The 22,692-nt window shown below is 38.4% G+C and overlaps 2 protein-coding genes across 2 annotated transcripts in view; both read left to right on the top strand.

Moving 5' to 3' along the window:
• EPHX4 (epoxide hydrolase 4) overlaps nucleotides 1–16,611 on the top strand; it is a 32,986-nt gene extending 16,375 nt beyond the window's left edge. The window contains exons 6-7 of the mRNA XM_072968228.1: nucleotides 796–944; nucleotides 15,937–16,611. Coding sequence (XP_072824329.1) covers nucleotides 796–944; nucleotides 15,937–16,168 — 381 coding nt within the window. The 3' untranslated portion in view covers nucleotides 16,169–16,611. The remainder of the gene's footprint in view (nucleotides 1–795; nucleotides 945–15,936) is intronic.
• Nucleotides 16,612–18,694: 2,083 nt separating this feature from the next.
• LOC102543913 (lysophosphatidylcholine acyltransferase 2B-like) lies at nucleotides 18,695–20,418 on the top strand (the record flags this gene model as incomplete). The annotated part of the gene is made up of 1 exon (XM_015243025.2): nucleotides 18,695–20,418. A coding segment is annotated over one exon (1,449 nt), but the record flags the coding sequence as incomplete, so codon positions are not given.
• Between the last annotated feature and the right edge of the window lie 2,274 nt (nucleotides 20,419–22,692).

Below are 22,692 nucleotides of genomic sequence, written 5' to 3'. Positions count from 1 at the left end.
TCCATTCTTTTTCTATTACAAATAATATTGCAGTGAGTCACATCCTGCACATGTCGTTTCACATTTCTGCAAGTGTGTTTTGGGGCTGAGAGATCTAAATTTAAACAAGGCTCCTAATAATTCTGATGCAGGTGGTGTAGGTACGTCCTTTCAGAAATGCTGTCATAAAGCAGTGTTTTTCAAATTGTAGGTGGGGAACCATTAGTGAGTCATGAAATAAGTTTTGCAATTCAATAAAGAGGCTTGCAGTTTAAATTTTTAAAAATAAAGTAGAACAGAATTGAACTGAAAATATCAGTACATGCCGTAATAAGTGTCAGGGCTATTTCTTTAAACTTTTGTTTCAGAATTATATTTGTAGAGATATGAACTAGATCATGATGTAAAATGTATTTGTTACTCTAGGCTGTGGTCAAAAGAAGTTCAAATAACTTTGCAGGGGGCCTTGATTGTTATCAGTAAACAGACAAATTGTTGTCAGCTGGAACATTAGGGAAGGCCTTAAGGTAGGCATAGAACTTGAGCTCAGCCTTCTAGAACGTGAATTGACACCAAGAAGACACGGTGGTTTTCATAAAGGTGAAGTGTGCATAGGGGACTAGAAGGAAGGACTGTCAAAAGCCAGGAAAGCAGAAATGTATAAAATGTGCTTGTAAACAGTGAATTCTCCAACCTGGCTAAAGCAGCAATTGGGAGCTATCACTGCACATTGACCCTCATTCTCTTTCAAAAGCCAAAGATTGAGTTACTGTTAGGTAACTGAAAAGGTTTAATTATTCTCCTCTCACTTATTAGGCTTTGAAACATCTGTTCACTAGTCACAGTACTGGCATTGGAAGAAAAGGATGTCGATTAACAACAGAAGATCTTGAAGCGTATATTTATGTCTTTTCTCAGCCTGGAGCATTAAGCGGTCCAATTAACCATTACCGAAATATCTTCAGGTCAGTATAATTTCTTCTTTTTAGTTAAACAAAATATCCACTCCATACAGAGCCAGTACTCGATTTTTTTTCCTTTTTCAGTTTTATTAGGTAGAATTATTACAGTTCGACTGCACATACACATTATTTTGCATGTAAATACGTATATACAATATACTTTACATTTTTTTGTTTATATATATGTGCCGATCATTGTTTCTAAGAACAGATTAGAGCTTTAGCTTTTTTAACTACATAGTTATCAGGGGAATAAAGCCAACCACAAAGTAAGTATCAACAGAATGTGGTACTCCAATCATAAAAGACAGTCAGATGTGCTCACATATTCAAGAAATCAATCATCTTAGTTATAAATAATAACTAGTTCATTTGTGTCCTTATTATTGCTGTTATTTTTTTAGGCTCCTCATATAAGTGATGTCATATGGCATTTTTCTTTCTCTTTTCGGCCCACTTCACTTAGAATGATGATCTTCAGGTCCATCCATGTTGCTGCAAATGGCATTATTTTATTTTTTATGGCTGAGTAGTATTCCATTGTATAAATATACCACTTCTTCTTTATCCAGTCATCTGCTGATGGACATTTAGGCTGCTTCCATGTCTTGGCTATTGTAAATAGTGCTGCTATGAACATTGGGGTACAGGTGTCATCCTGAAGTAGGGTTCCTTCTGGATATGTGCCCAGGAGTGGGATTCCTGGGTCATATGGTAAGTCTATTCCTAGTCTTTGGAGGACTCTCCATACTGTTTTCCACAGTGGCTGCACCAAACTGCATTCCCACCAGCAGTGCAGGAGGATTCCCTTTTCTCCACAGCCTCTCCAGCATTTGTCATTTGTGGATTTTTGAATGATGACCATTCTGACTGGTGTGAGGTGATACCTCATTGCAGTTTTGATTTGCATTTCTCTCATAATTAGTGATATTGAGCATTTTTTCATGTGCCTATTGATCATTTGTATGTCTTCCTTGGAGAATTGCTTGTTTAGGTCTTTTGCCCATTTTTGGATTGGGTGGTTTATTTTTTTCTTATTGAGTCGTATGAGCTGCTTGTATATTCTGGAGATCAAGCCTTTGAAGGTTTCATTTGCAAAAATTTTCTCCCATTCCATAGGTTGTCGTTTTGTTTTACTTATGGTTTCCTCTGCTGTGCAGAAGCTTGTAAGTTTTATCAGGTCCCATTTGTTTATTCTTGCTTTTATTTCTTCTAGGGGAAAATATTTGAGATGTATGTCAGATAATGTTTTGCCTATATTTTCCTCTAGGAGGTTTATTGTATCTTGTCTTATGTTTAAGTTTTTGATCCATCTTGAGTTGATTTTTGTGTCTGGTGTAAGGGAGTGTTCTAGCTTTATGTTTTACATGCTGCTGTCCAGTTTTCCCAACACCATTTGCTGAAGAGACTGTCTTTATTCCATTGTATGTTCTTGCCTCCTTTGTTGAAGATGAGTTGACCAAAAGTTTGTGGGTTCATTTCTGAGCTCTCTATTCTGTTCCATTGATCTCTATGTCTGTTTTTGTACCAATACCATGCTGTCCTGATGACCGTAGCTCTGTAGTATTGTCTGAAGTCTGGGAGAGTTATTCCTCCAGCCTCTTTCTTTCTCTTCAGCAATGCTTTGGCAATTCTAGGTCTTTTGTGGTTCCATATAAATTTTATTATGATTTGTTCTAGTTCTGTGAAATATGTCCTGGGTAATTTGATAGGGATTACATTAAATCTGTAGATTGCCTTGGGCAGTGTGACCATTTTAACAATATTGATTCTTCCAATCCAAGAGCATGGGATAGCTTTCCATTTTTTAAAGTCTTCTTTGATTTCCTTCATCAATGGTTTATAGTTTTCTGTGTATAATTCTTTCATCTCCTTGGTTAGATTTATTCCTAGGTATTTTATTACTTTGGGTGCTATTTTAAAGGGGATTGTTTCTTTACTTTCTTTTTCTGTTGATTCATCATTAGTGTAAAGAAATGCCACTGATTTTTGAACGTTAATGTTGTAACCTGCTACCTTGCTGAATTCTTCGATCAGCTCTGGTAGTTTTTGTGTGGACCCTTTAGGGTTTTCTATGTATAGTAACATGTCGTCAGCATATAGCAACACTTTTACCTCTTCTTTTCCAATTTGGACCCCCTTTATTTCTCTCTCTTGCCTGATTGCTGTGGCTAGGACTTCCAAGACTATGTTGAATAGGAGTGGTGATAGTGGGCAGCCTTGTCTTGTCCCAGATTTTAGTGGGAAGCTTTTGAGTTTTTCATCATTGAGTACTATGCTGGCTGTAGATTTGTCATATATAGCTTTTATTATGTTGAGATATGTTCCCTCTATACTGCCTTTGGTGAGAGTTTTTATCCTAAATGGGTGTTGAATTTTATCAAATGCTTTTTCTGCATCTACTGAGATGATCATATGGTTTTTGTCCTTTCTGTTGTTGATGTGATGTATTACATTGATTGATTTGCATATCTTGAACCACCTTTGTGTCCCTGGGATGAACCCCACTTGGTCATGATGTATAATCTTTTTTACGTGTTGTTGGATTCTATTTGCTAATATTTTGGTCAGGATTTTTGCATCTGTGTTCATCAGTGATATTGGCCTATAATTCTCTTTTTTGGTAGTGTCTTTGCCTGGTTTTGGTATCAGGGTGATGGTGGTTTCATAGAATGAGTTTGGGAGTATTCCCTTCCCTCCTTTTCAATCTTCTGGAGGAGTTTGAGAAGGACTGGTGTGAGTTCTTCTTTGTATGTTTGGTAGAATTCCCCAGTGAAGCCATCCGGTCCTGGACTTCTATTTGTAGGGAGGTTTTTTTTTATTGCTATTTCGATTTCACTTTTAGTGATCGGTTTGTTCAAGTGGTCAGTTTCTTCTTGATTCAGTCTCGGTGGACTGTATGTTTCCAGAAACTTGTCCATCTCCTCTAGGTTATCCAGTTTGGTTCCATATAGTTTTGCTTAATATTCTCGTATGATAGTCTGTATTTCTATTTTATTTGTTGTAATTTCTCCATTTTCCTTTCTTATTTTGCTTATTTGTGCTCTCTCTTTTTCCTTCTTTGTGAGTGTGGCCAGAGGTTTGTCGATTTTATTTACTTTTTCAAAAAACCAGCTTTTGGTTTGATTGATTTTTTCTATGGTTTTTTAATCTCTATTTTATTTCCTCCCTGATCTTTATAATTTCGTTCCTTCTGCTGCCTTTTGGGGGTTTTTGTTCTTCTTTTTCTAGTTCTTTTAGTTGGTGGGTTAAATTGTTTATTTGAGATTGTTCTCTTTTGAGGAAGGCCTGTATCGCTATAAACTTCCCTCTTACCACCGCCTTTGCTGTGTCCCATAAATTTTGTGTGGTTGTGCTTTCATTTTCATTTGTTTCAAAGTATTTTTTAATTTCAGCTTTGATTTCCTTATCTACCCATTGGTTTTTTAATAGCATACTGTTTAATCTCCATGCTTTCCTTTTTTTCTCCTTTGTTTCTCCGTTGTTGATTTCTAGTTTCATGGCATTGTGGTCAGTAAAGATGCTTGAGATAATTTCTATCTTCTTAAAATCGTTGAGGTTTCTTTTGTGCCCTAGATAATGTTCCATGTGCACTTGAAAAGAATATATCCTATTTTTGGGGGGTGTAATGCTCTGAAAATATCCACCAAATCTAATTTTTCTATTGTATTATTTAGTTTCTCTGTTGCCTTATTTATTTTCTGTCTGGAAGATCTGTCTAGTGATGTTAATGTGTTAAAATCTCCAACTATGATTGTATTCCCATCAATATCCCCTTTTATCTCTGTTAGTAATTGTTTTATGTATTTAAGTGCTCCTATACTGGGTGCATATATATTAACAAGTGTAATATCCTCATCTAGTATCACTCCTTTATTTTTTTTTGTATCACTCCTTTAATCATTATAAAATGTCCTTCTTTATTTTTCTTTATGGCCTTTGTTTTAAAGTCTATTTTGTCTGAAATCAGTACTGCAACACCTGCTTTTTTGGCTTTTCCACTTGCGTGGAATATCCTTTTCCATCCTTTCACTCTCAATCTATATGTGTCCTTCTCCCTAAAGTGGGTCTCTTGTATGCAACATATTGAAAGTTCTTGCTTTATTATCCAGTCTGCCACTCTATGTCTTTTGACTGGAGCATTTAGTCCATTAACATTTACAGTAATTAATGATAGATGTGTGTTTATTGTCATTTTGAACAAATTTTTGCAGTTGATTTGGTATTTCCTCTTTGTTCCTTTCTTCTTCCTTTTGTGGTTTGGTAATTTTCCTTTGTATTATCATGGATTTTATTTAATTTTTGTGACTCCCTTGTAAGTTTTTGGCTTGTGGTTACCCTTTTCTGTAAGTCTATTAGCCCATTACTATATCTTTAACCCATCCTACTGAAAACAAAAAATTTAAAAAAGAAAAAAAAATTTTCTTGCTTCCCTCTCCCACTCTTAATGATTTAGATGTCTTCTTTTACAATTTCATGTTTATTTGTAATTCATGAGTTATCACCTTTCCAGTTGTGAGTTTCTCATTTCTGTAGCATCCTGCTGCTGTTCTATTTAGGGAAGACCTTTCAATATTTCTTTTAGCATGGGTTTAGTGTTGCTAAACTCTTTTAGTTTTTGCTTGATAAAGATAAAATTCTTTATCTCTCCTTCTATCCTAAAGGATAGCCTTGCTGGATAAAGTATCCTAGACTGCATCTTTTTTTCATTCAGGGCTTTGAATATATCTTACCACTCCCTTCTGGCCTGTAGTGTTTGTGTAGAGAAATCAGCTGAGAGCCTTATGGGGGTTCCCTTGTAACTCACTCTTTGCTTTTCTCTTGCTGCCTTTAGGGTCATTTCTTTATCCTTGACTCTGGCCATCTTGATTATGATATGTCTTGGTGTGGGTCTGTTTGGGTTCTTCCTCTTTCGGACCCTTTGAACTTCCTATACTTGGATATCTGATACCTTTAAGTTTGGGAAGTTTTCAGTCATAATTTCTTCAAAAATCTTTTCAATCCCCTTTGATCTTTCTTCCCCTTCTGGGACCCCTATTATGTGAAGATTGGCACGCTTTATATTATCCCATAGGGCCCTTATGTTGCTTTCATTTGTTTTTCTTGCAATTGTTCTGATTGGGTGCTTTCTGTTGTCCTGTCTTCTAGGTCACTAATTCGTTCCTCTGCATTATCTAGTCTGCTTTGCACAGCCTTTAGATCCGTTCTCATCTCAGCCAATGAGTTTACCAGTTCTACTTGGCTCTTCTTTATAGCCTCGATTTCATTTTTGACATATTTTACATCTCTAAACACTATTTCTTTTAGTTCCTTCAGTACTTTGATCAGTCCTTTTTTGAAATCTTGATCTAGTAGGCCATCAGTGTCTATTCCTTGATCGTGCTTTCAGGGGATTTCTCTTGATCTTTTAATTGGGAGTGGTTCCTCTGCTTCTTCATATTGCTCATATTTCTCTGGTACTGTGGCTTATGGAGTATCAGTTATCTATTGTGGTCCTTAAAGGAGTTTATTTATTTATCTAATGCCTGTGTAGGAATAAAACTTAAAAAATAAAAAGAGAGAGAGAGAAAGAGAATTTTAAAAGAAGGGAGAAAAAAAGGTTTGAAAACAGTGTATCATCAATTATAGAAGTGCAATTTGAATCAGACTGTCATTCAAGTTGAGATGTCTTTTTTTAAAAACTCTTAAAAGGAAAAAAAGATCAAAAAATGATATTTGAAACCTAGTTATAATCAATATCAGGAGATCAAACCCAAAAGAAATGAAAATGAAATCAGGTGGATTTTAAAAAAAAAATAATAATATAACTACTTTAAAAGAAAAATTTTAAAGGAATTAAAACTAGAAGCATATACAATTGTTTAGAAAGTAGAAATTTAAAAGGTAATAAAAAATAGAACAGATTAAAAAAAGATATGATAGAGAGAGAATTTTGAAAAGGGGGAGAAGAAGAGGTTTGAAAGCAGTGTATAATGAATAATTGAAGAGCAAGTTGAAGCAGAATAGCAGTCGGGTTGAGATGTCTCTTAAAAACCTTTTAAAAAGGAGAAAAGAGGAAAAAAATATTTGAAACCTGTGTATAATCAATAACAGGAGACCAAAACCAAGAGAGATAAAAATGACATGACATGGATTTTTAAAAATAATAATAATATTATTTTAAAAGAAAAATTTAAAAGGGATTAAAACTGGGAGGATATATAATTGTGCTGTCACTTGTTTTAACCATAACTCTATCCACTTCTTTTCTCCCTTTGGATTATTTTGAATAGATGTGTATTTTTAGTTATTTTTTAATGATCATTTTTCAGTTAAGAAATGTTTATCAAGCACTTTCTGTGTTCTGGGCTATGTCAGCACTCAGAATACAGTAACAAGCAAAATTAGGCAAGGTCTCTGATCTCACGAAACTTGTAGTTGAGAAGGGAAAATAGCAATAAGCAGACAACTGCAGGAATGAATACAGGTTATAAACTAACATAAGGACTTGGAGAGGAAGGAGTAAGAATGGAAGAAATGATGTTTGGACATAGAAGTTAAGGATGAGTTTGGTATTGACTAGATAAATTTGGGGGGAGACTGGCATTCCAGAAAAAGAAAACAGCATCTTCCAAAGCTGTGTGGGAAGATGGAGGGTTGTGGTTTTAATAACACAATGAGGGCCAGTGTGGCGGAGCACAGGAAGTGCAAAGAAGAGAGTGGAATGAGAATGGGTCTGAGAGGGAGGCAGCGGGCTGGTTATGCAGAGCCAGGTAGACCATATTAAAGACTTGAGAGCCACAAATGTGAAGCCAGTGAATGAGAATTTCAAGCAGAAAAAAGAAATGCTTCAGTTTGTATTTGGATGTATTTACTCAATATGGAGACTATGTTGGAGGGGCGAACGTGGGGAAACTGCCGCAGGCCAGGCTGAAGATGCTGGCAGGCTGAACTAGTGTGAAGGCAGTGGAGATGGGGAGAGTGGGTGGGTTTAAGAGCTGTTTAACAGGTTGGTTGACAGGGGTTGGTGATGGGCTGGATGGAAGGACAAGAAGAGGGATGTTGAGGATGGCTCCTGAATGCCTAGCGTGAACAGCTGTGTGGGTGGTCATCCCCTCACTGAGGGAGAACGCACTATAGGAGAACTAGTGCTGAGGGGAAGGCCTTGAATTTTATTGATCTTAGACTAGCTGAGTTTGAGGTCGTGCCTTAGATATTCAAATAGGCAGTTGGATACGGGAGTCTGGAACTCAGAGGAAAGATTCTGGGATGAAGATATGTCAAATCTTGGAGTCACTGACAGAGACAAATGAGACTTTTGTTTCAGAAGATATTGTCTAGGGAGAAAGTATAGTGTGAAAGGTAAGACATGGAGATTTGTGTATTTGGGTTTGGATTCTACCCAGGAGAAAAAGATTTCCCCTGAGAATTAGCAGCCACAGCCTGCCTTAAAAAGATTCATGGGCTTGAATTTATGCTGCCTGCGTAATACTAAAATTCTTGGGGGGAAAATATTTTTTAGCATCATCTTAGGCTGGTAACACTGCCTAGGAAGCTTGGCAGGAGCAAAGACGGAATCTCTCTGGAGGACACATCTCAACTCAGACACACCATTCCCACAGATAAAGCCCCTGAGGATGCTGATCATCCGAACTGCAGAAAATACCAGCCCACTGTAGTGAGTCACGATACAGTCGCAGCAGAACTCCTGCAAATTTCAAATAATAGAACTAGCAGAGACTACAAAGTAAGTTTAAGTCATTAAATAAATGAAAAAGTAAAAGATACGAGAAAAGTGTAAGAAAATATCAAGACAGACTGAAAAGAGCTGGAAAAGAACCAGAAGAACTTCTGCTGATGAAAAGCATGTTGCTGAAATCTGAGAGTCCCTGAGTGAGTTAAACAGCAGCTCAGGCAAGCTAAAGAGAATTATGAACTAGATGACAGATCTGGGAAAAGTTACCCAGAATATAGCTTAGAGAGATAAGTAAGTGAAAATACAAAAGACAGGTTATATTTTACACGAACAATAGAATTATAAATCATAGAGACAGGTAAATACTAGGTAGGTAGATTGATAGGAGGCAGACAGAGAGAAATCACTCATATATAATATATGCAATAAATTTCTAGTAAAATAAAATAAGAGAAATGGAATGTGTTACTTCCAAACCAGTAGAAGAGACAAGAAAACTCACTTCAAAAGAAGGCAGGAAAGGAGAAAAGGAAGCAAAGCAGGGTGAACAGAAAGCTCGGAGCAGGACGGCAGAAAGAGTTCCAGCCTGTCAGGAAGCTCAGTAAACGTCGGTCAAAAGCTAAAATACCAGGTTGGATTGAGTCATAATTAAAGCATAAGGACACAGAAGGTTGAAAGTAAGAGGATGGAAACAAATTGTAGTGGGCGTTACTTTAAATAAAACAAAAACCTCTCAAATTCTTTGAATATGGCATCTTTGAGACTGAATGAGGGGAGAAGAGGTAAATCCAGATCTTCTTTCTTTGACTAACAACAGAATTTACAAGTGTAAATATATGCGTATATCTTTGGCAAACTAGACATGTTGATTTAAAAGGTATTTGTAGGTTATTTATCAAGCAAGGCAATGATTAAAAAGGCAGACCCATTGCAGAGGCTACAGGTTACACTTTATAGACTGTGGCAACCTTGTCTGAAGTCCATGTTTTTCATTTGTTGTTTGTTTTTCACAAATGACATTTGTAAATAGAGTTATTATAAGAGAAAATAGAATAACACATTTTCATGCAAGTCTTAATTTTGGACAGGAGACAAGAATGATAGTTTTGAAGCATTCTCAGTTTATTCCTTTATCAGAGCTAGCTTTGTGATACAAAACAGTATGTTTTAAGTAGCTACAAGAAAGATGGAAAATATTCTCATCTTTCTGAGATTCTTTTACTAACAATCGCTCATTAGGAGGACCTGCATTCCCAAGAGTCAGCTGTAGACTCCTGTTAATTAGCATGGAGAGAGAGAAGGAAAAAAGGAGGCCTGTGAAGGTCAAAATTCCCAATTTTTCATAAGGGTAAAAGATGGTTTTAAACTAGACTGTTTAGGTTAAGTCTAGTGCAAAACTTTTGGAAACTCGGCTGACACCCTCTGATTGTTCTTTACGTGGGTAATCAAGGTCAAGAACATCATTAAAAACAAGGTTATAAAATGTATAGGACAAAAAAGACAAGGTTATACAATATATAATGACTACAAATAAAGTACAGTACATTATACTCAGATACAAAATTTACGACGTCTCCCCAGGACCGTATTCTCATCCAAAGACTCTCCAAAATTTGAAGCCAAGAAACCAGAAAGACCAGGAATTGGACTAGCTATAGGAGAAGCCTGCAAAAAGATTTCTGAAGGTCTAGACTTATAACAAGACACCAAATAATAAAGCAAAAACTGACAGGCTTACAAGCAAAGAATGGCATAGCCGTAATTACTGTCAGAGATTTTAATCCACCTCTCTCAGAAAGTTGATCAATCAGGCGGAAAAAATTTTAAAAGGATATAGAAGATTTGAACAACCAATTAACATCTTTGGTCTGATGATCAATTCTAGAATCTTATACCCCCACATTAGAAAATATACAATATTTTTAAGCACATAGATGATTTACAAAGATTGATTTTACACACTGGACTATAAAGCAGGTCTTAACCAAAGGCTCGATGTCATACAGATTGTGTTCTTTGAACACAATGCAGTTAGAAATTAACAAGACTTTCAGAAAATTCAACATATTCAGAAAATTTTAAAACTTCTATATTACTCATGGATCAAAAAATCATATTGGAAATTAGTAAAAACTCAGAAAAAAGTTAGTATTAAAACATGTGGGATACAGTTAAAACAATACTTAGGAAGAAATATATTTATAGTTTTTCATGCTCATATTAGAAAATAAGATTGGAAATTAGTGAGCTAAAACTTCAACACATTATGAGAAAGGGGGCAGGGTGTAGGTCAGTGGTAGAGCTCGTGCCTGACCATCACAGGGTCCCGGGTTCCACCCCCAGTGCCACCATTAAACAAACACATAAATAAACCTGATTACCTCCTCCCTCCCTCCCCCCCCAAAATAAATAAAAATAAATAAAATTTTAAAAATAAAAAAATTTTTGAAAGACATTATGAAAAGGACTACATTGTAAACAAAAATAAATTAGAGGGAAATAATTTAAATTAGATAAAAAGCAGAAAGTGGTACAATGAAAACAAAGGCACAGCAGAGCACGTCAGCAAAACCGAAGGCAGGCTCCCTGAGGACCGCGGACGCAGATACACTTCAGGCAAGACTGGTTTAAAAAGGGCCTGAGGAAACAACATTAAGAAGGAGAGAATAGACTTAAGTGCAAACATAACACATTAAAATACAAATTTTATGTTAATGAATTTGAGAATTTTGACAAAATGGGAACACATTTTGTTGGAACAACTGACTATCCATATGGAATAAAATGAAATTAGATCCCTATCTTTTACCAAACAAAAAATAAACCTTAGTGGAATAAAAAACCTAAATATGATATAAGCAAAACATTCAAATGTCTAAAAGATGATATGGGAGAAAGTTTCCATGACCTCGGGTAGGAGAAAATTCTCAAATAATACACAAACATCTCAGAACATGGAGACTTTACGACTATATTAAAATTAAAAACATTTGTATCTTAAAAGATACCATAAAATGACAAGGCAACCTCAGATGGGGAGAAGTTATTTGCAGTGCACAGCCAATCATGAATTAATCATGAATCAGTAATATCTAGGGTTCATAAAGAATGCCACCAAATAAATAAAGAAAAGATAGTCCAATCAAAAAAAAATGAGCAAAGGACGTGAAAAGGCAGTTTGCAGAAAAGGGGTCTAATGGTCAGTAACATGAGAGACGCTCCACGTTAGCAGTCGGACACAGACGTGGGTTTTACGTCTTGTAGGTGTATTTCTCTCACAAGTAGAAGTCTAGGCTGATGTGGTGGCTGTGCTTTGTGAAATCATCAACGATGTTATGTCACTCTTCAGTCAGAGACCGAGGCCTTTTCTGTCTTGTTATCCTGCCCTCCCTGGGGCATTGCCCTTATCTGTGTGGTCCAAGATGGTTTAACAACACATCTGCATCTCAGTCAGTGGAAAGTGGGAAAGGGAAGGGGAGGGCATGCTGGACACAGCTTAGAAGCTGCTCAGAGTATTTCTCATATCGTCGCCTTGCTGCAAGAACCCTGGGAAATGTAGTCAGGCTCCACTCTGGGTGGCCCTTTGTCCAGCTAAAAATTGGATTTTCTATCATGATGGTGAAAGGGAAAAAGTTCTGGGGAACGATTTCTACCGCATCAGGTAAACAAAGTATTTCACACTCACTTGATGGGGAACATTTAAACTTTTGAGAACAAGTGTTGGCAATGATGTGGAGAAAAGGGAATTCTTATTGCTGCTTGTGGAGCGTATAATCAGTTTGGAAAACAACTTGACAATATCAAGTAGTATTGAAGATGCGCATATTCTCCGAGGAAGCAATTCCATTGGGGGATATGCTGTAAGAAAACTTCCACATGAGCATGAGTGGACATGTGCAAGAAGGCGTTCCGTATTATTTGAATTATCAAAATAACTGGAAAATTTTAAATGTTCAATAATAAGAGAATGAGTCACTTGTGGTATAGTCATATGATGGAATTCTATGCAAGAGTGAAAATAAATGAAGTATGTACTCATCAATAAATAAATCTTAAAAATATAATCTTAGGCACAAGAGCAGGTTATGGAGGGGTATGTGCAATATGATGCTATTTAATAAAGTTTTAAAATTACAAAATACATCTCTGTATATTGTTTACAAAAAGATACGCACTGTATTTGGGGAGATCTGACAAATAGCATCTCTTTCTGCCCAATTTCTGAGCCAGTTGAGAAGTCAAACAAAATTTCTCAGCAGAGGAAAACCAAAATATCACCTTCATTACTGATAAAGGATAGACTGAAGGCTATGGCTTAATGTGAGAACTAAACGGTCTTGCTGACTCCCTGCTGCCGGCCTAGACTCTGGAGCTGATCGCGCGGGGGGAGGTTTGCAGAGCAAACTCAGTCTCCTCTGCCCCTGAGGTCACTGCCTCCCAGGAGTCTGGTAGAGATGGGGAGAGAGTTCCGTCTCTCGCCCTCAAGACACGCTGTCTGATGAACCCTCCCAGGCCAGGAGCGGGGATCAGCAGCCACCGCTCAGCGATCAGGGACGGAGCCAGGGGGGTCTGAGGAAAGCCTCTCCTTAAGGAAACTAGAGGAATGGACGAAAGGTATCCAAACACATACAGAAAGTCCTCGAACATCCATGAGGATGGTAGGAACCAAATCCAACCCAGTCGTTACTCCCGAGGCCAAAGTCCTTCACTGTGGCTTGTATCAGAATCACCAAGAGGCTTGTTAAAGCGGACTGGCGGCCCCGCCCCATCATTTCTGAGTTAGTAAGTATGGGATGCGGCCCAGGACTGGCATTTCTGACAAGGTCGCAGGTGAGCACACTGAGAACCACTGCCTTAGGGTAAGGTGAGGAAAGAAAGGGCTCGAGCGGAGGCAAGCAGGAAGGCGTCCTGACATTTACACTGTTTTATTTCTTGAGCTGAGTGGTTGGGTATGCGGGTCGTACTGTTTCCTCCACTGTCTTTTTAATCAAAGTCGTTAAGTATTTACATAAAGTAATGATGGGTTATGTAACACTCTGGGAACTGCTGCCTCAATACTTACAAACCCGCTGGTAACTCAGCTTGGAGGAGTAACATGTTCAATTCAGACTACTTTGAAGTCGGTGTGTTAAAGCACATTTTGATAAGGTAAGTGATTAGCAATTTAGAACAATAATTGTTACTGCTATTACAGGTTTTTGGGTTGTTCAAATTGTTTCTGTGTTTACTAAGATGATTATAAAAATAAGTATATTTTTAGTCAGAAATATTTTATCAGATGTTTTCCATTAAGTTCTTTAGCTTAATATACTAAAACCTACATTCTTAAAATGTTTAATGTTTTACCTTGTTTTATTCATTAATGTATTTATTTCTTTATGCTGTAATATAATTGGCATACAGCATTATACTGGCTTCAGGTGTGTAAGTAATTATTTGATATTTGTATGTATTGCAAAGTAGTCACCCCAGTGAGTCTGGTCAACTTCTGTCACCGCACGTGGTTAAACTTGTGATGAGAACTTTTAAGATACTCTCTTGGCAACTCTCAGACATGCAATGTAGCATTAACTACGGTCACCACGCTGTATGTACTTTATTTTATATGACATATTTCATGGGAAATTTAGCAGTTTGAAACCTCAGGACCAGAGAAAATGCTTTTCTTTTAGTTTTCTGGAAACTCCTCCCTTTAACCCCTAATTTGATCTGGTGAAGAATTTATATTTCTCTTTGCTTTTTTGACCAAGAGTCTTCTTATTTATTTTTTTGCTGAAGTCTTTTTAAACTCCCCTTACCTTGCTGATTCAACGAGTACATGCTCACACACTGTTAAATATGCAGGTAGCTGGTAGAAAATGTTTTGGTTTTGAACATTTTATAAGCTCCAAAACTTAAATGGCTTTCAAGTTTGTATAGCAATCCATGTGTCAGTAATTAAGTATAGATATATTTTCTTATCAGTTTGCCCATTCGGAAAGAACTTAATTTTTAGGAGCATGATAACAAAATGATGGCCACTTGTATGGGGGTCAAAAGCTAAGTCCTTGGGTGAATATATGTGACATCCTGCACGTTCCGGCAGCACCCTGTCCACCCCAGGCAGCCACAAGGTAACGAGGGAAGATGTAAGTCAGTGCTGGAGAGTGCCTACTTAGATGTTCATTCTCGTGCTTAGTCCACATGGTGTAATTAATACCATCCCACCTTTCTGAGAAACACCCTGGCAGAAGGTGTCAGAAGCTTTAAAAATATTTATAGTCTTCAGCAATACCAGTTCCAGGACTCTAGCCTGAAGAAGTTACCTGAAATGCCAACAAAGATTTGGGGACAAAATGCTCATTATAGCATCGCCTTAAACATCCCCTTGTTTTAAGCAATGCTATAATCTGAATATTCAGTTATTCAAGGACAGTCAAGTCATTTATGGATTATTATACCGTAAAATAGTATGTTTTATAAATATTTTTGAAAAACTTTTTGAAACAAAAAAGTAGTTATAATTTAATATGAAGTTTGCATGTGTATGTTTTACATAAACTGTGGATATTTATTGCATTGTACTTACAGTTTCAACTAATTCATAGAAAATGACCAAAAGGTTATCTCTTAATGATGGAATTATGCATGACTTTATTCTTTATATTTTTTTGTACTTAGGAAAATGCATAATAAGAACTTTGTATTTTAACAAGAATCTTGTTGCAAAATAAATATAATATCATGTAACATTAAGGCTCATTCCATATATAGTTTCTGACTTTTCAGCTGCAGTTTTCACATAAAATGCATTAGGCTATCCAACAAACAATTTAAAATATATTTAAACAGTAACACTGCTTAAAGCTCCCTTTCATCACACTATTCAGAAATTCTTTTAAAGCAAATTATTCCTCATAGTGATGAATTTCATATTTAATTTATAGCCTTCATTATAAATTTGCTAGCCTCATCCAATTAAAACTTTCATCAGGCCCTTTCTTAAATAGCCCTTTAAATTTTTTATTGTATAGATTGATTGCCCAATGCAGTTTATGTCAACCATTTTTCATCATCACTTCCCTAAGGAGCCTTTTTAGACATTTTTTTCCTAATTGCCCCCACCTCATGAAATTTTAACATCTGTTTATGTACTATATGTATATTCATAGTTTTTATATAAAAAGAGTAAGTCATTTTTACTCTCCCAAGAACCAATTTTCACCCCTTTGGTGGTGATATTGCCCTCTTTAAAAATGTATGGCCTAAAGCAACATTTTGAGGAAAATGTTATTTTAACTTTTACAATGAGTCTCAAGCCCACGTGTTTTGTTTTTATAGCTGCCTGCCTCTCAAACATCACATGGTGACCACTCCGACACTACTACTGTGGGGAGAGAAAGACGCATTTATGGAGGTTGAGATGGCTGAAGTCACAAAGATTTATGTTAAAAACTATTTCAGGCTAACTATTTTGTCAGAAGCCAGTCATTGGCTCCAGCAAGAACAACCTGACATAGTGAACAAATTGATATGGACATTTCTAAAAGAAGAAACGAGGAAAAAAGATTGACTTTTCTATATCTTCTTTGAGGGGTCTGCAATGAAATCTCTAAATAATTTTTTTAATTGTTCATCAACGTCTTCAAACTTCACTAGGAAAAAAACTATTTTAATATGTTTTATCATAAGCAAATATCCTGACAAATGGTATTGAAAAAAATCTGAGTATGTGTGAACTTGTAATCTAATGTTGATTTTCTTCTGCTGTATTTTGCACAGATAAGCATCTGCCTTAAAATGTATAAACTTGTACAAAAAGGAAATTGGAGAAAGTGGCTTAGTTTTGGTTTCTTGCATTATTTGCCCTGTTGACATATGGTGCCTTTTACAAATGTATATTAAAGATTAGCTGTACCATATTAAAAGGTAAACCTGCAGTGGTAGAAATTTTCCTTTTATTGTTTGAAAGTTCTTTTTACTAGTTTTTAACCATTAAAAAATTCTATGATCAAATCTCTTGGGTTTATAGTTTCATTATTAGTTTAAAGGCACGTATGACAGGATGAATGTGCATTTGTAACATGGGCGTAGACACTACTTACACGGGGGTGTAACAAGATAACATGAGGACTCTTGTACACACACACGTATTTATTAAACAATGTAGGGAGTGACAGCCACTAAGTTACTTGCCTTAATTCTCTAGCTAAATTGGTGAGACATTTAGGAAAAGGATCAAAATATCCTTTGCCTCCATTAAATTCAAGGAGAATTGAACACTGTACTTCCTACGTGCACTGGAACCTAAGCTCCACAGGGCAGAGATTTTTGTTTTATTAACTGACATGTAGCCAGTATTGACTCCTCATAGAAACTCAGATATTTGCTTAATGAATAAATAACATAAGTGACACACCGCTAGGCACTGTTGGGGAAATAGGGGAAAAAGACGACATGCTAATGTGGATCCTTCCCTTAAGAAGCATACACAGAATGCAATTAAATTAGGCAAGCATGCAAAAGTTGTAATGAACATTACGAGTAAGAGTGGGAGGAGTTACAGAACAGAGAATGAAACAGCTCAACGGATTACCACTCATTCTCTTGGGTCGCTCTGCTTTGGCACGGGGCACAACACGGCTCCTGAGGGACTGCAACTGTGTTCCCAAGCAAGACTAAGTTGGTGAGAGGAGTGTTTCCCTCACTAAGCGTAGTACTGATAGCAACAGAGGGAAGTGGAATGTCCCGAAGAATTCTCATCATTGTATCCTAGCAATGTGAATTTACTAATAAAAGCCCAGTTTTCTACATACTTTATACTTGTGCCTCATAACAAACATCGCAAGGTAGGGAGCGTCACCACTTCAGAGACGTGAGGTTGAGACAGGCCAGTGCCCTCAGCATAAAGGCTGGAACCAGGATCTGGCCCGATCCGTCTGGCTGTAAAGCCCGTAAGCTTTCCACTTAGCCTGCATGCTGTTCAACAGCCTTTGGTATCCACGTTGCTCTTCCTGTTTTATGGGTAACCTGGTGTGTTCGATAGGTAGAAACATCTCTCAGAAACCTATAATTTGACTTTTAATTCTAGGAAAAGGAATTTAAATTAGCAATTAGTGAACAGGAATATTTGATACACGGTTGTCCCAGGTGCAAATGCTACAAGGTACAGCAGAGAGCCTGGTTCACATGGACTTTGATCACGCCCCCCTCTTGATCCCTTCCCCTTCCAAAGGGCAGCGATTAAAGAAGGAACGGGACTAACTGACCTTGTGTGGGATCACAACAAAGTAATCCCGACTTATTTTAATGAAAACCTGATTCTGTGAAAGGGGCCTTTTTGTCATTACTTACATCAGTTTGGAAAGCTGACGGGTTCATGTGGACCAATATTAAGAAAAGAGTCAAATGTCCATGGCTAATTCTGGCCTATGATCATGATGTTGTCTAATTTCAAAGGATGTAAAAGAGTGCTTGTAACAGACGTAAAGACTCAAGGGTGCCATCAGTTAAACCTCTAGGCATAAAGACACAGTACTGTCTGTGCAGAAGTCAATTTGCAGGGAGAGTATCTGAATTTGACTCACCACCTGCCAAGGCATCTCACGGTGAGTAAACCTGACAGGTGATGGCATTTAAATTTAAAAGTTGTGATTAATAAATATTCACCTATTTAATATATCCTTAGTAGGCATATAATATACGCTTAACATAAACGTCAGAAATTGTTACGTGAAACGAATTTACTAAGCGTATATGTTGAAAGGAGGCCATTTACAACAAGCAAGAATGACTATACTGTTGATACGACTCTAATTCTCCTGTTACATCATTTACCATTTTTGGTTTTTCTGATTTTAAAGGTAACACAGCATCTCCTATTAATCCACAGTTGCCTCTGAGAGCTCTAATTACGTGTGAACAGAAAGAGCATTTAAACACTGGGAAGGGGTGCGCCCTGGGGACCGCCTCCGGATCCCGGCTGCACGCACCCTGAGGCTACGGCGGGCCGGCCGGCCTCATGGCACAGTCGTCACCGGACTCTGAGACTGCGGTGCCGAAATCCGCGCTCAGCGGAGCAGCGAGGAAGTCCCTGCACCCAGCGCCTTCAGGCAGCAGACGCACTTCGCACTTTGGCGCGAGGCGCTGGGCCTGCGCCGTCCTGCTGGGCGCCGTGCTCGTGCCCGAGCGGGGGGCCTGCAGCGCCCTGCTCTTCCTGCTCCTCCGGCCGGTCACCGTGCTTTTCACCATCGGCCGTCCTGCCCACCCAAGCAGGCCCGCCAAGAGTTGGAGAAGAAATCTGGTGCGACCAGCCCTCAAGTTCTTGTTTCAGGTGACAATTTTTTTAGCAGGATTCCTGGTTAAAGTGAAAGGGAAAAAGGCAACCCCAGACGAGGCCTGCATCCTCCTCACGGCGCCGCACTCCTCTTTCTTTGATGCAGCCGCCTGCGTCGTGGCAGGGTTACCCTCGGTGGTCTCTGCGAGTCAAAATGTGCATATCCCCGTGGCTGGGAAGTTCTTACTGTCGACGCAGCCAGTGCTTGCGGCCCGAGATGACCCCAACTCCAGGAGGAACACCCGGGAAGAAATCCTGAAGCGGGTGACATCTGGCGGGAAGTGGCCCCAGATCCTGCTCTTCCCGGAAGGAGTGTGCACCAACCGCACCTGCCTGGTCACTTTCCGACTAGGGGCCTTCTCTCCAGGTGTCCCTGTGCAGCCGGTGCTGCTGAGGTACCCAAACACCCTGGACACAGTGACCTGGACCTGGCAGGGGTTTACAGGCTTCCAGGCCTGTGTGTTGACTCTGAGTCAGCTCTTCACCAGGGTAGAAGTTGAGTTCATGCCTGTTTATATCCCAAATGACCAAGAAAAAAAAAAAACCATCCTTTTTGCCAATACAGTGAGGATCGTCATGGCAAATGCTCTTGGGGTGCCTGTGACAGACCACACTTACGAAGACTGCAAACTCATGATTTCTGCAGGTAGCCTTCAACTACCCATGGAAGCCGGTTTGGTGGAATTTACAAAAATTAACCAGAAATTAAAGTTAGATTGGGATAATATTCATCAGCATTTGGATGAATATGCTGCAATGGCAGCTGCCTCCAAAGGAAGTAAGATAGGAATCACAGAGTTTGCAAATTATCTAAAACTTCCAATTTCAGAGCCTTTGAGACAACTTTTTGCCCTCTTTGACAGGAATAATGATGGCAGCATAGACTTCAGAGAGTATGTGATAGGTCTCACTGTCCTGTGCAATCCTGCCAACACTGCAAAGATTCTGCAGATGTCATTTCGACTGTTTGATCTTGACGATGACGGTTTCATAACCCAGCAGGAGCTGGCTGCTATACTTCGGGCAGCTTTTGGAGTGCCAGATCTTGATGTTTCCCGGCTCTTCTGGGAGATAGCCGGACAGAACTCAGCGTGCATTTCCTACAGGGCCTTTAAGAACTTTGCCCTGAAGCACCCGGAATATGCCAAGCTGTTTAGCTCCTATTTAGACCTCCAGGCAGCCTACGTATATTCACCACCACAGCAAGCATAGATTTGACGGCTGTATTCAGATGCTGAAGTCACCCCTGAAATCGGTGAAAGTGTCTTCCAGGTTGAAACTATGAAATAAAAATTATCTGTTGAGGGAAAACACAATCGTTTTTAGCCTAGGTGGTCTGGGCACTTAATTATGATATTTAAAATGTGCTTAAGGACTATATATTCCAATTAGATTTTATAGTACCTAATTTTTTCTGAAGATAGTATGTTTGTTTCAATGTGACCTAAAGTAGAAGAGATCTACTCATAAATCTTGTTGAGCCATCATGATTCTGGTTAGTGCCTTTATTCTGCTTAAAGTAAGTAAAATAAGTAAATAAGTAAAATAAAGTGTCTTATTTTGTTAAAGTAAGGCCAGAGGAACATTATAGCCTCATTTTTTTGCAGGGAAAATATTTCATTAAGACCTTCACTGGCAATAATAAATACTTATAAATCATTTTTATTCTCTCCAAAAAGGATCTGCTGCATAAATATTTCTTTGCTCTTTCTCAAAGTAGCCCAAATGTTCTTATTTTACAAGACAAAATAAAAATAAACATCAAGAAGATATACTATTGTGAATACGATTGAAATAGTTGTATGTGGCAAGGCTGCTCTTATTTATTTATTTATTTATTCGTTCATTTATTTACTTATTTCATATGAAAGTGATTATTTAGAATGAGAAATCACAACAAGCTACAATTTCTGGAAAACTGACTAGTATAATAAACAAAGGTTATAAATACAGGAATTCTGATAAATTCTCTTATGTATGATTCTCACCAGAAGGGACAAATTTGTATTTATAAATGTATGCTCTTCTTTACTGAGAATATTCCTTTCACTCTGACTTGGCATCCCTGAGAACTGCAGCGTCTGTTTTCTGTTGTATGTGCGTCCTTCACTATCCAAGTACTTTCAGTGGTCTAGTGGTGAGAACTTGACCCCTACCCCTTCATGTCACCTTGTAGGAAGAATCAGTGAAGTATTCCCAGAAGCCATTCCTACACCAGGACAGGGAGAAGAAACTTATCTAGATGCAGAAGTGACTTCAAGCCAATAAATATACCTTGCTAACCCAAACTACTGTATCCTGAACTCAGCTTCACTGTGGTTAAATCCCCAAATTGCCTAGAGCCATTCAATGCCATGAGATATGAGGGGACATTTGACTAAGGAGAAAGAGAGACTTGGTCACCTGTGGTCAAAATTTCTCACTTCTGCAAACTTTACAAAAACATACCCAAGTAGACACATTCCTAGGGACCCTACAAGAGCTTTGCAGGGAGCTTGTGCAAGTGGGGCCCCTAAAGCTTAAATGCCATTAGTTCGCTTCCTAGTATTTTGAAAAAGTAGGAAGGAAGAAAAGTTGAGTGGGAGAAAGGTGAGCAGGAAAGGGGAAAGGAAAAAAAAGTCAAATTTTATTTTGAAATAATTTCCATGCAGTTCTGACCTGAAAAAAGGAGAAGGATAAGTAATATTTCACAATCCCCACTTTTAGCCTGTTCAGGCTGCTATAATAAAGATGCCATAGACTGGGTGGCTTAGATCCTCAAAGTACAGGGTTTGGAGAGCTTCTGCGCTGAGGAACACACAGAGGTGCTGGGAGAGGGGCGCAGCCAGAGAGGGCATGGAAGCGCCTTCTCTCCCTCGGCCGGATGTTTACTTATATCTTTTATTATATCCTTTTATAATAAACAGGTAAATAGTAGGGGACCTGCTCCCCCGAGTTCTGTGAGCTGTTCTAGCAAATTAATTGTGTGACTGTGGGAACCTTCTGTTTACAGCTGATTATTCAGAACCACAGGAACAACCTGGACTTGCCACTGACACCTGAAGGAGGCGACGGTCTCGTGGGACTGAGCTTTCAGCCTGCTGGGTCTGAGGCTCTCTCCGCATAGGCAGTGTCAGAATTGAGTTAAGTTGTCTGACGTCCAGCTGGTATCACAGAACTGCTTGGTGTGGGTAAAACTCCCACACATCTGGTGTCAGAAGGGCTGCGAGTGAGGTACTGGTGTGACAGTAATGGAGAGACACACCAGAGGAGGAGCATTTCCTAAACTAATATCCACTTGGCTATGCCACGGTACCCAGAAATTTGGTCAATCATTATTCCAGGTGTGAAGGTATTGTTTTAGATGAGATTAGCATTCAAATGAGCAGGCTTTCAGTAGAGAGATTACCTGCCATAACATGGGTGCACCTTTGAAAAAGGATAATTTAAATAAGATATTTAAGCGTTCATCCTACCTTAGCAGTATGAAGCGTATATCTGGACATCCAGTATTTCTAACTAATGAGGGAAAATTCCAGCAAGTGGGATAACCAAACATTATGTGCCTTCTGATATGATTCTAAATGAATTACCGCTTGTGGAAGGCAGAAAATGCCTGCTCCCCTGCCCTCAAAGAGGTCCGTGTCCTAATTCCAGAATCTGGGAATATGGCAGGTTACACGGCAAAGGGGAATTAAGGCTGCAGATGATCCTAAGGGTGTTAATTTGCTGACCTTAAAACGAGGAGCTTATTCTGCATTACCCACCTGAGCCCCAGTAAT

Source organism: Vicugna pacos, chromosome 9 (assembly GCF_048564905.1).
Source record: "Vicugna pacos chromosome 9, VicPac4, whole genome shotgun sequence".
NCBI lineage: Eukaryota > Metazoa > Chordata > Mammalia > Artiodactyla > Camelidae > Vicugna > Vicugna pacos.
This window is presented reverse-complemented; position numbering and strand designations above follow the sequence as displayed.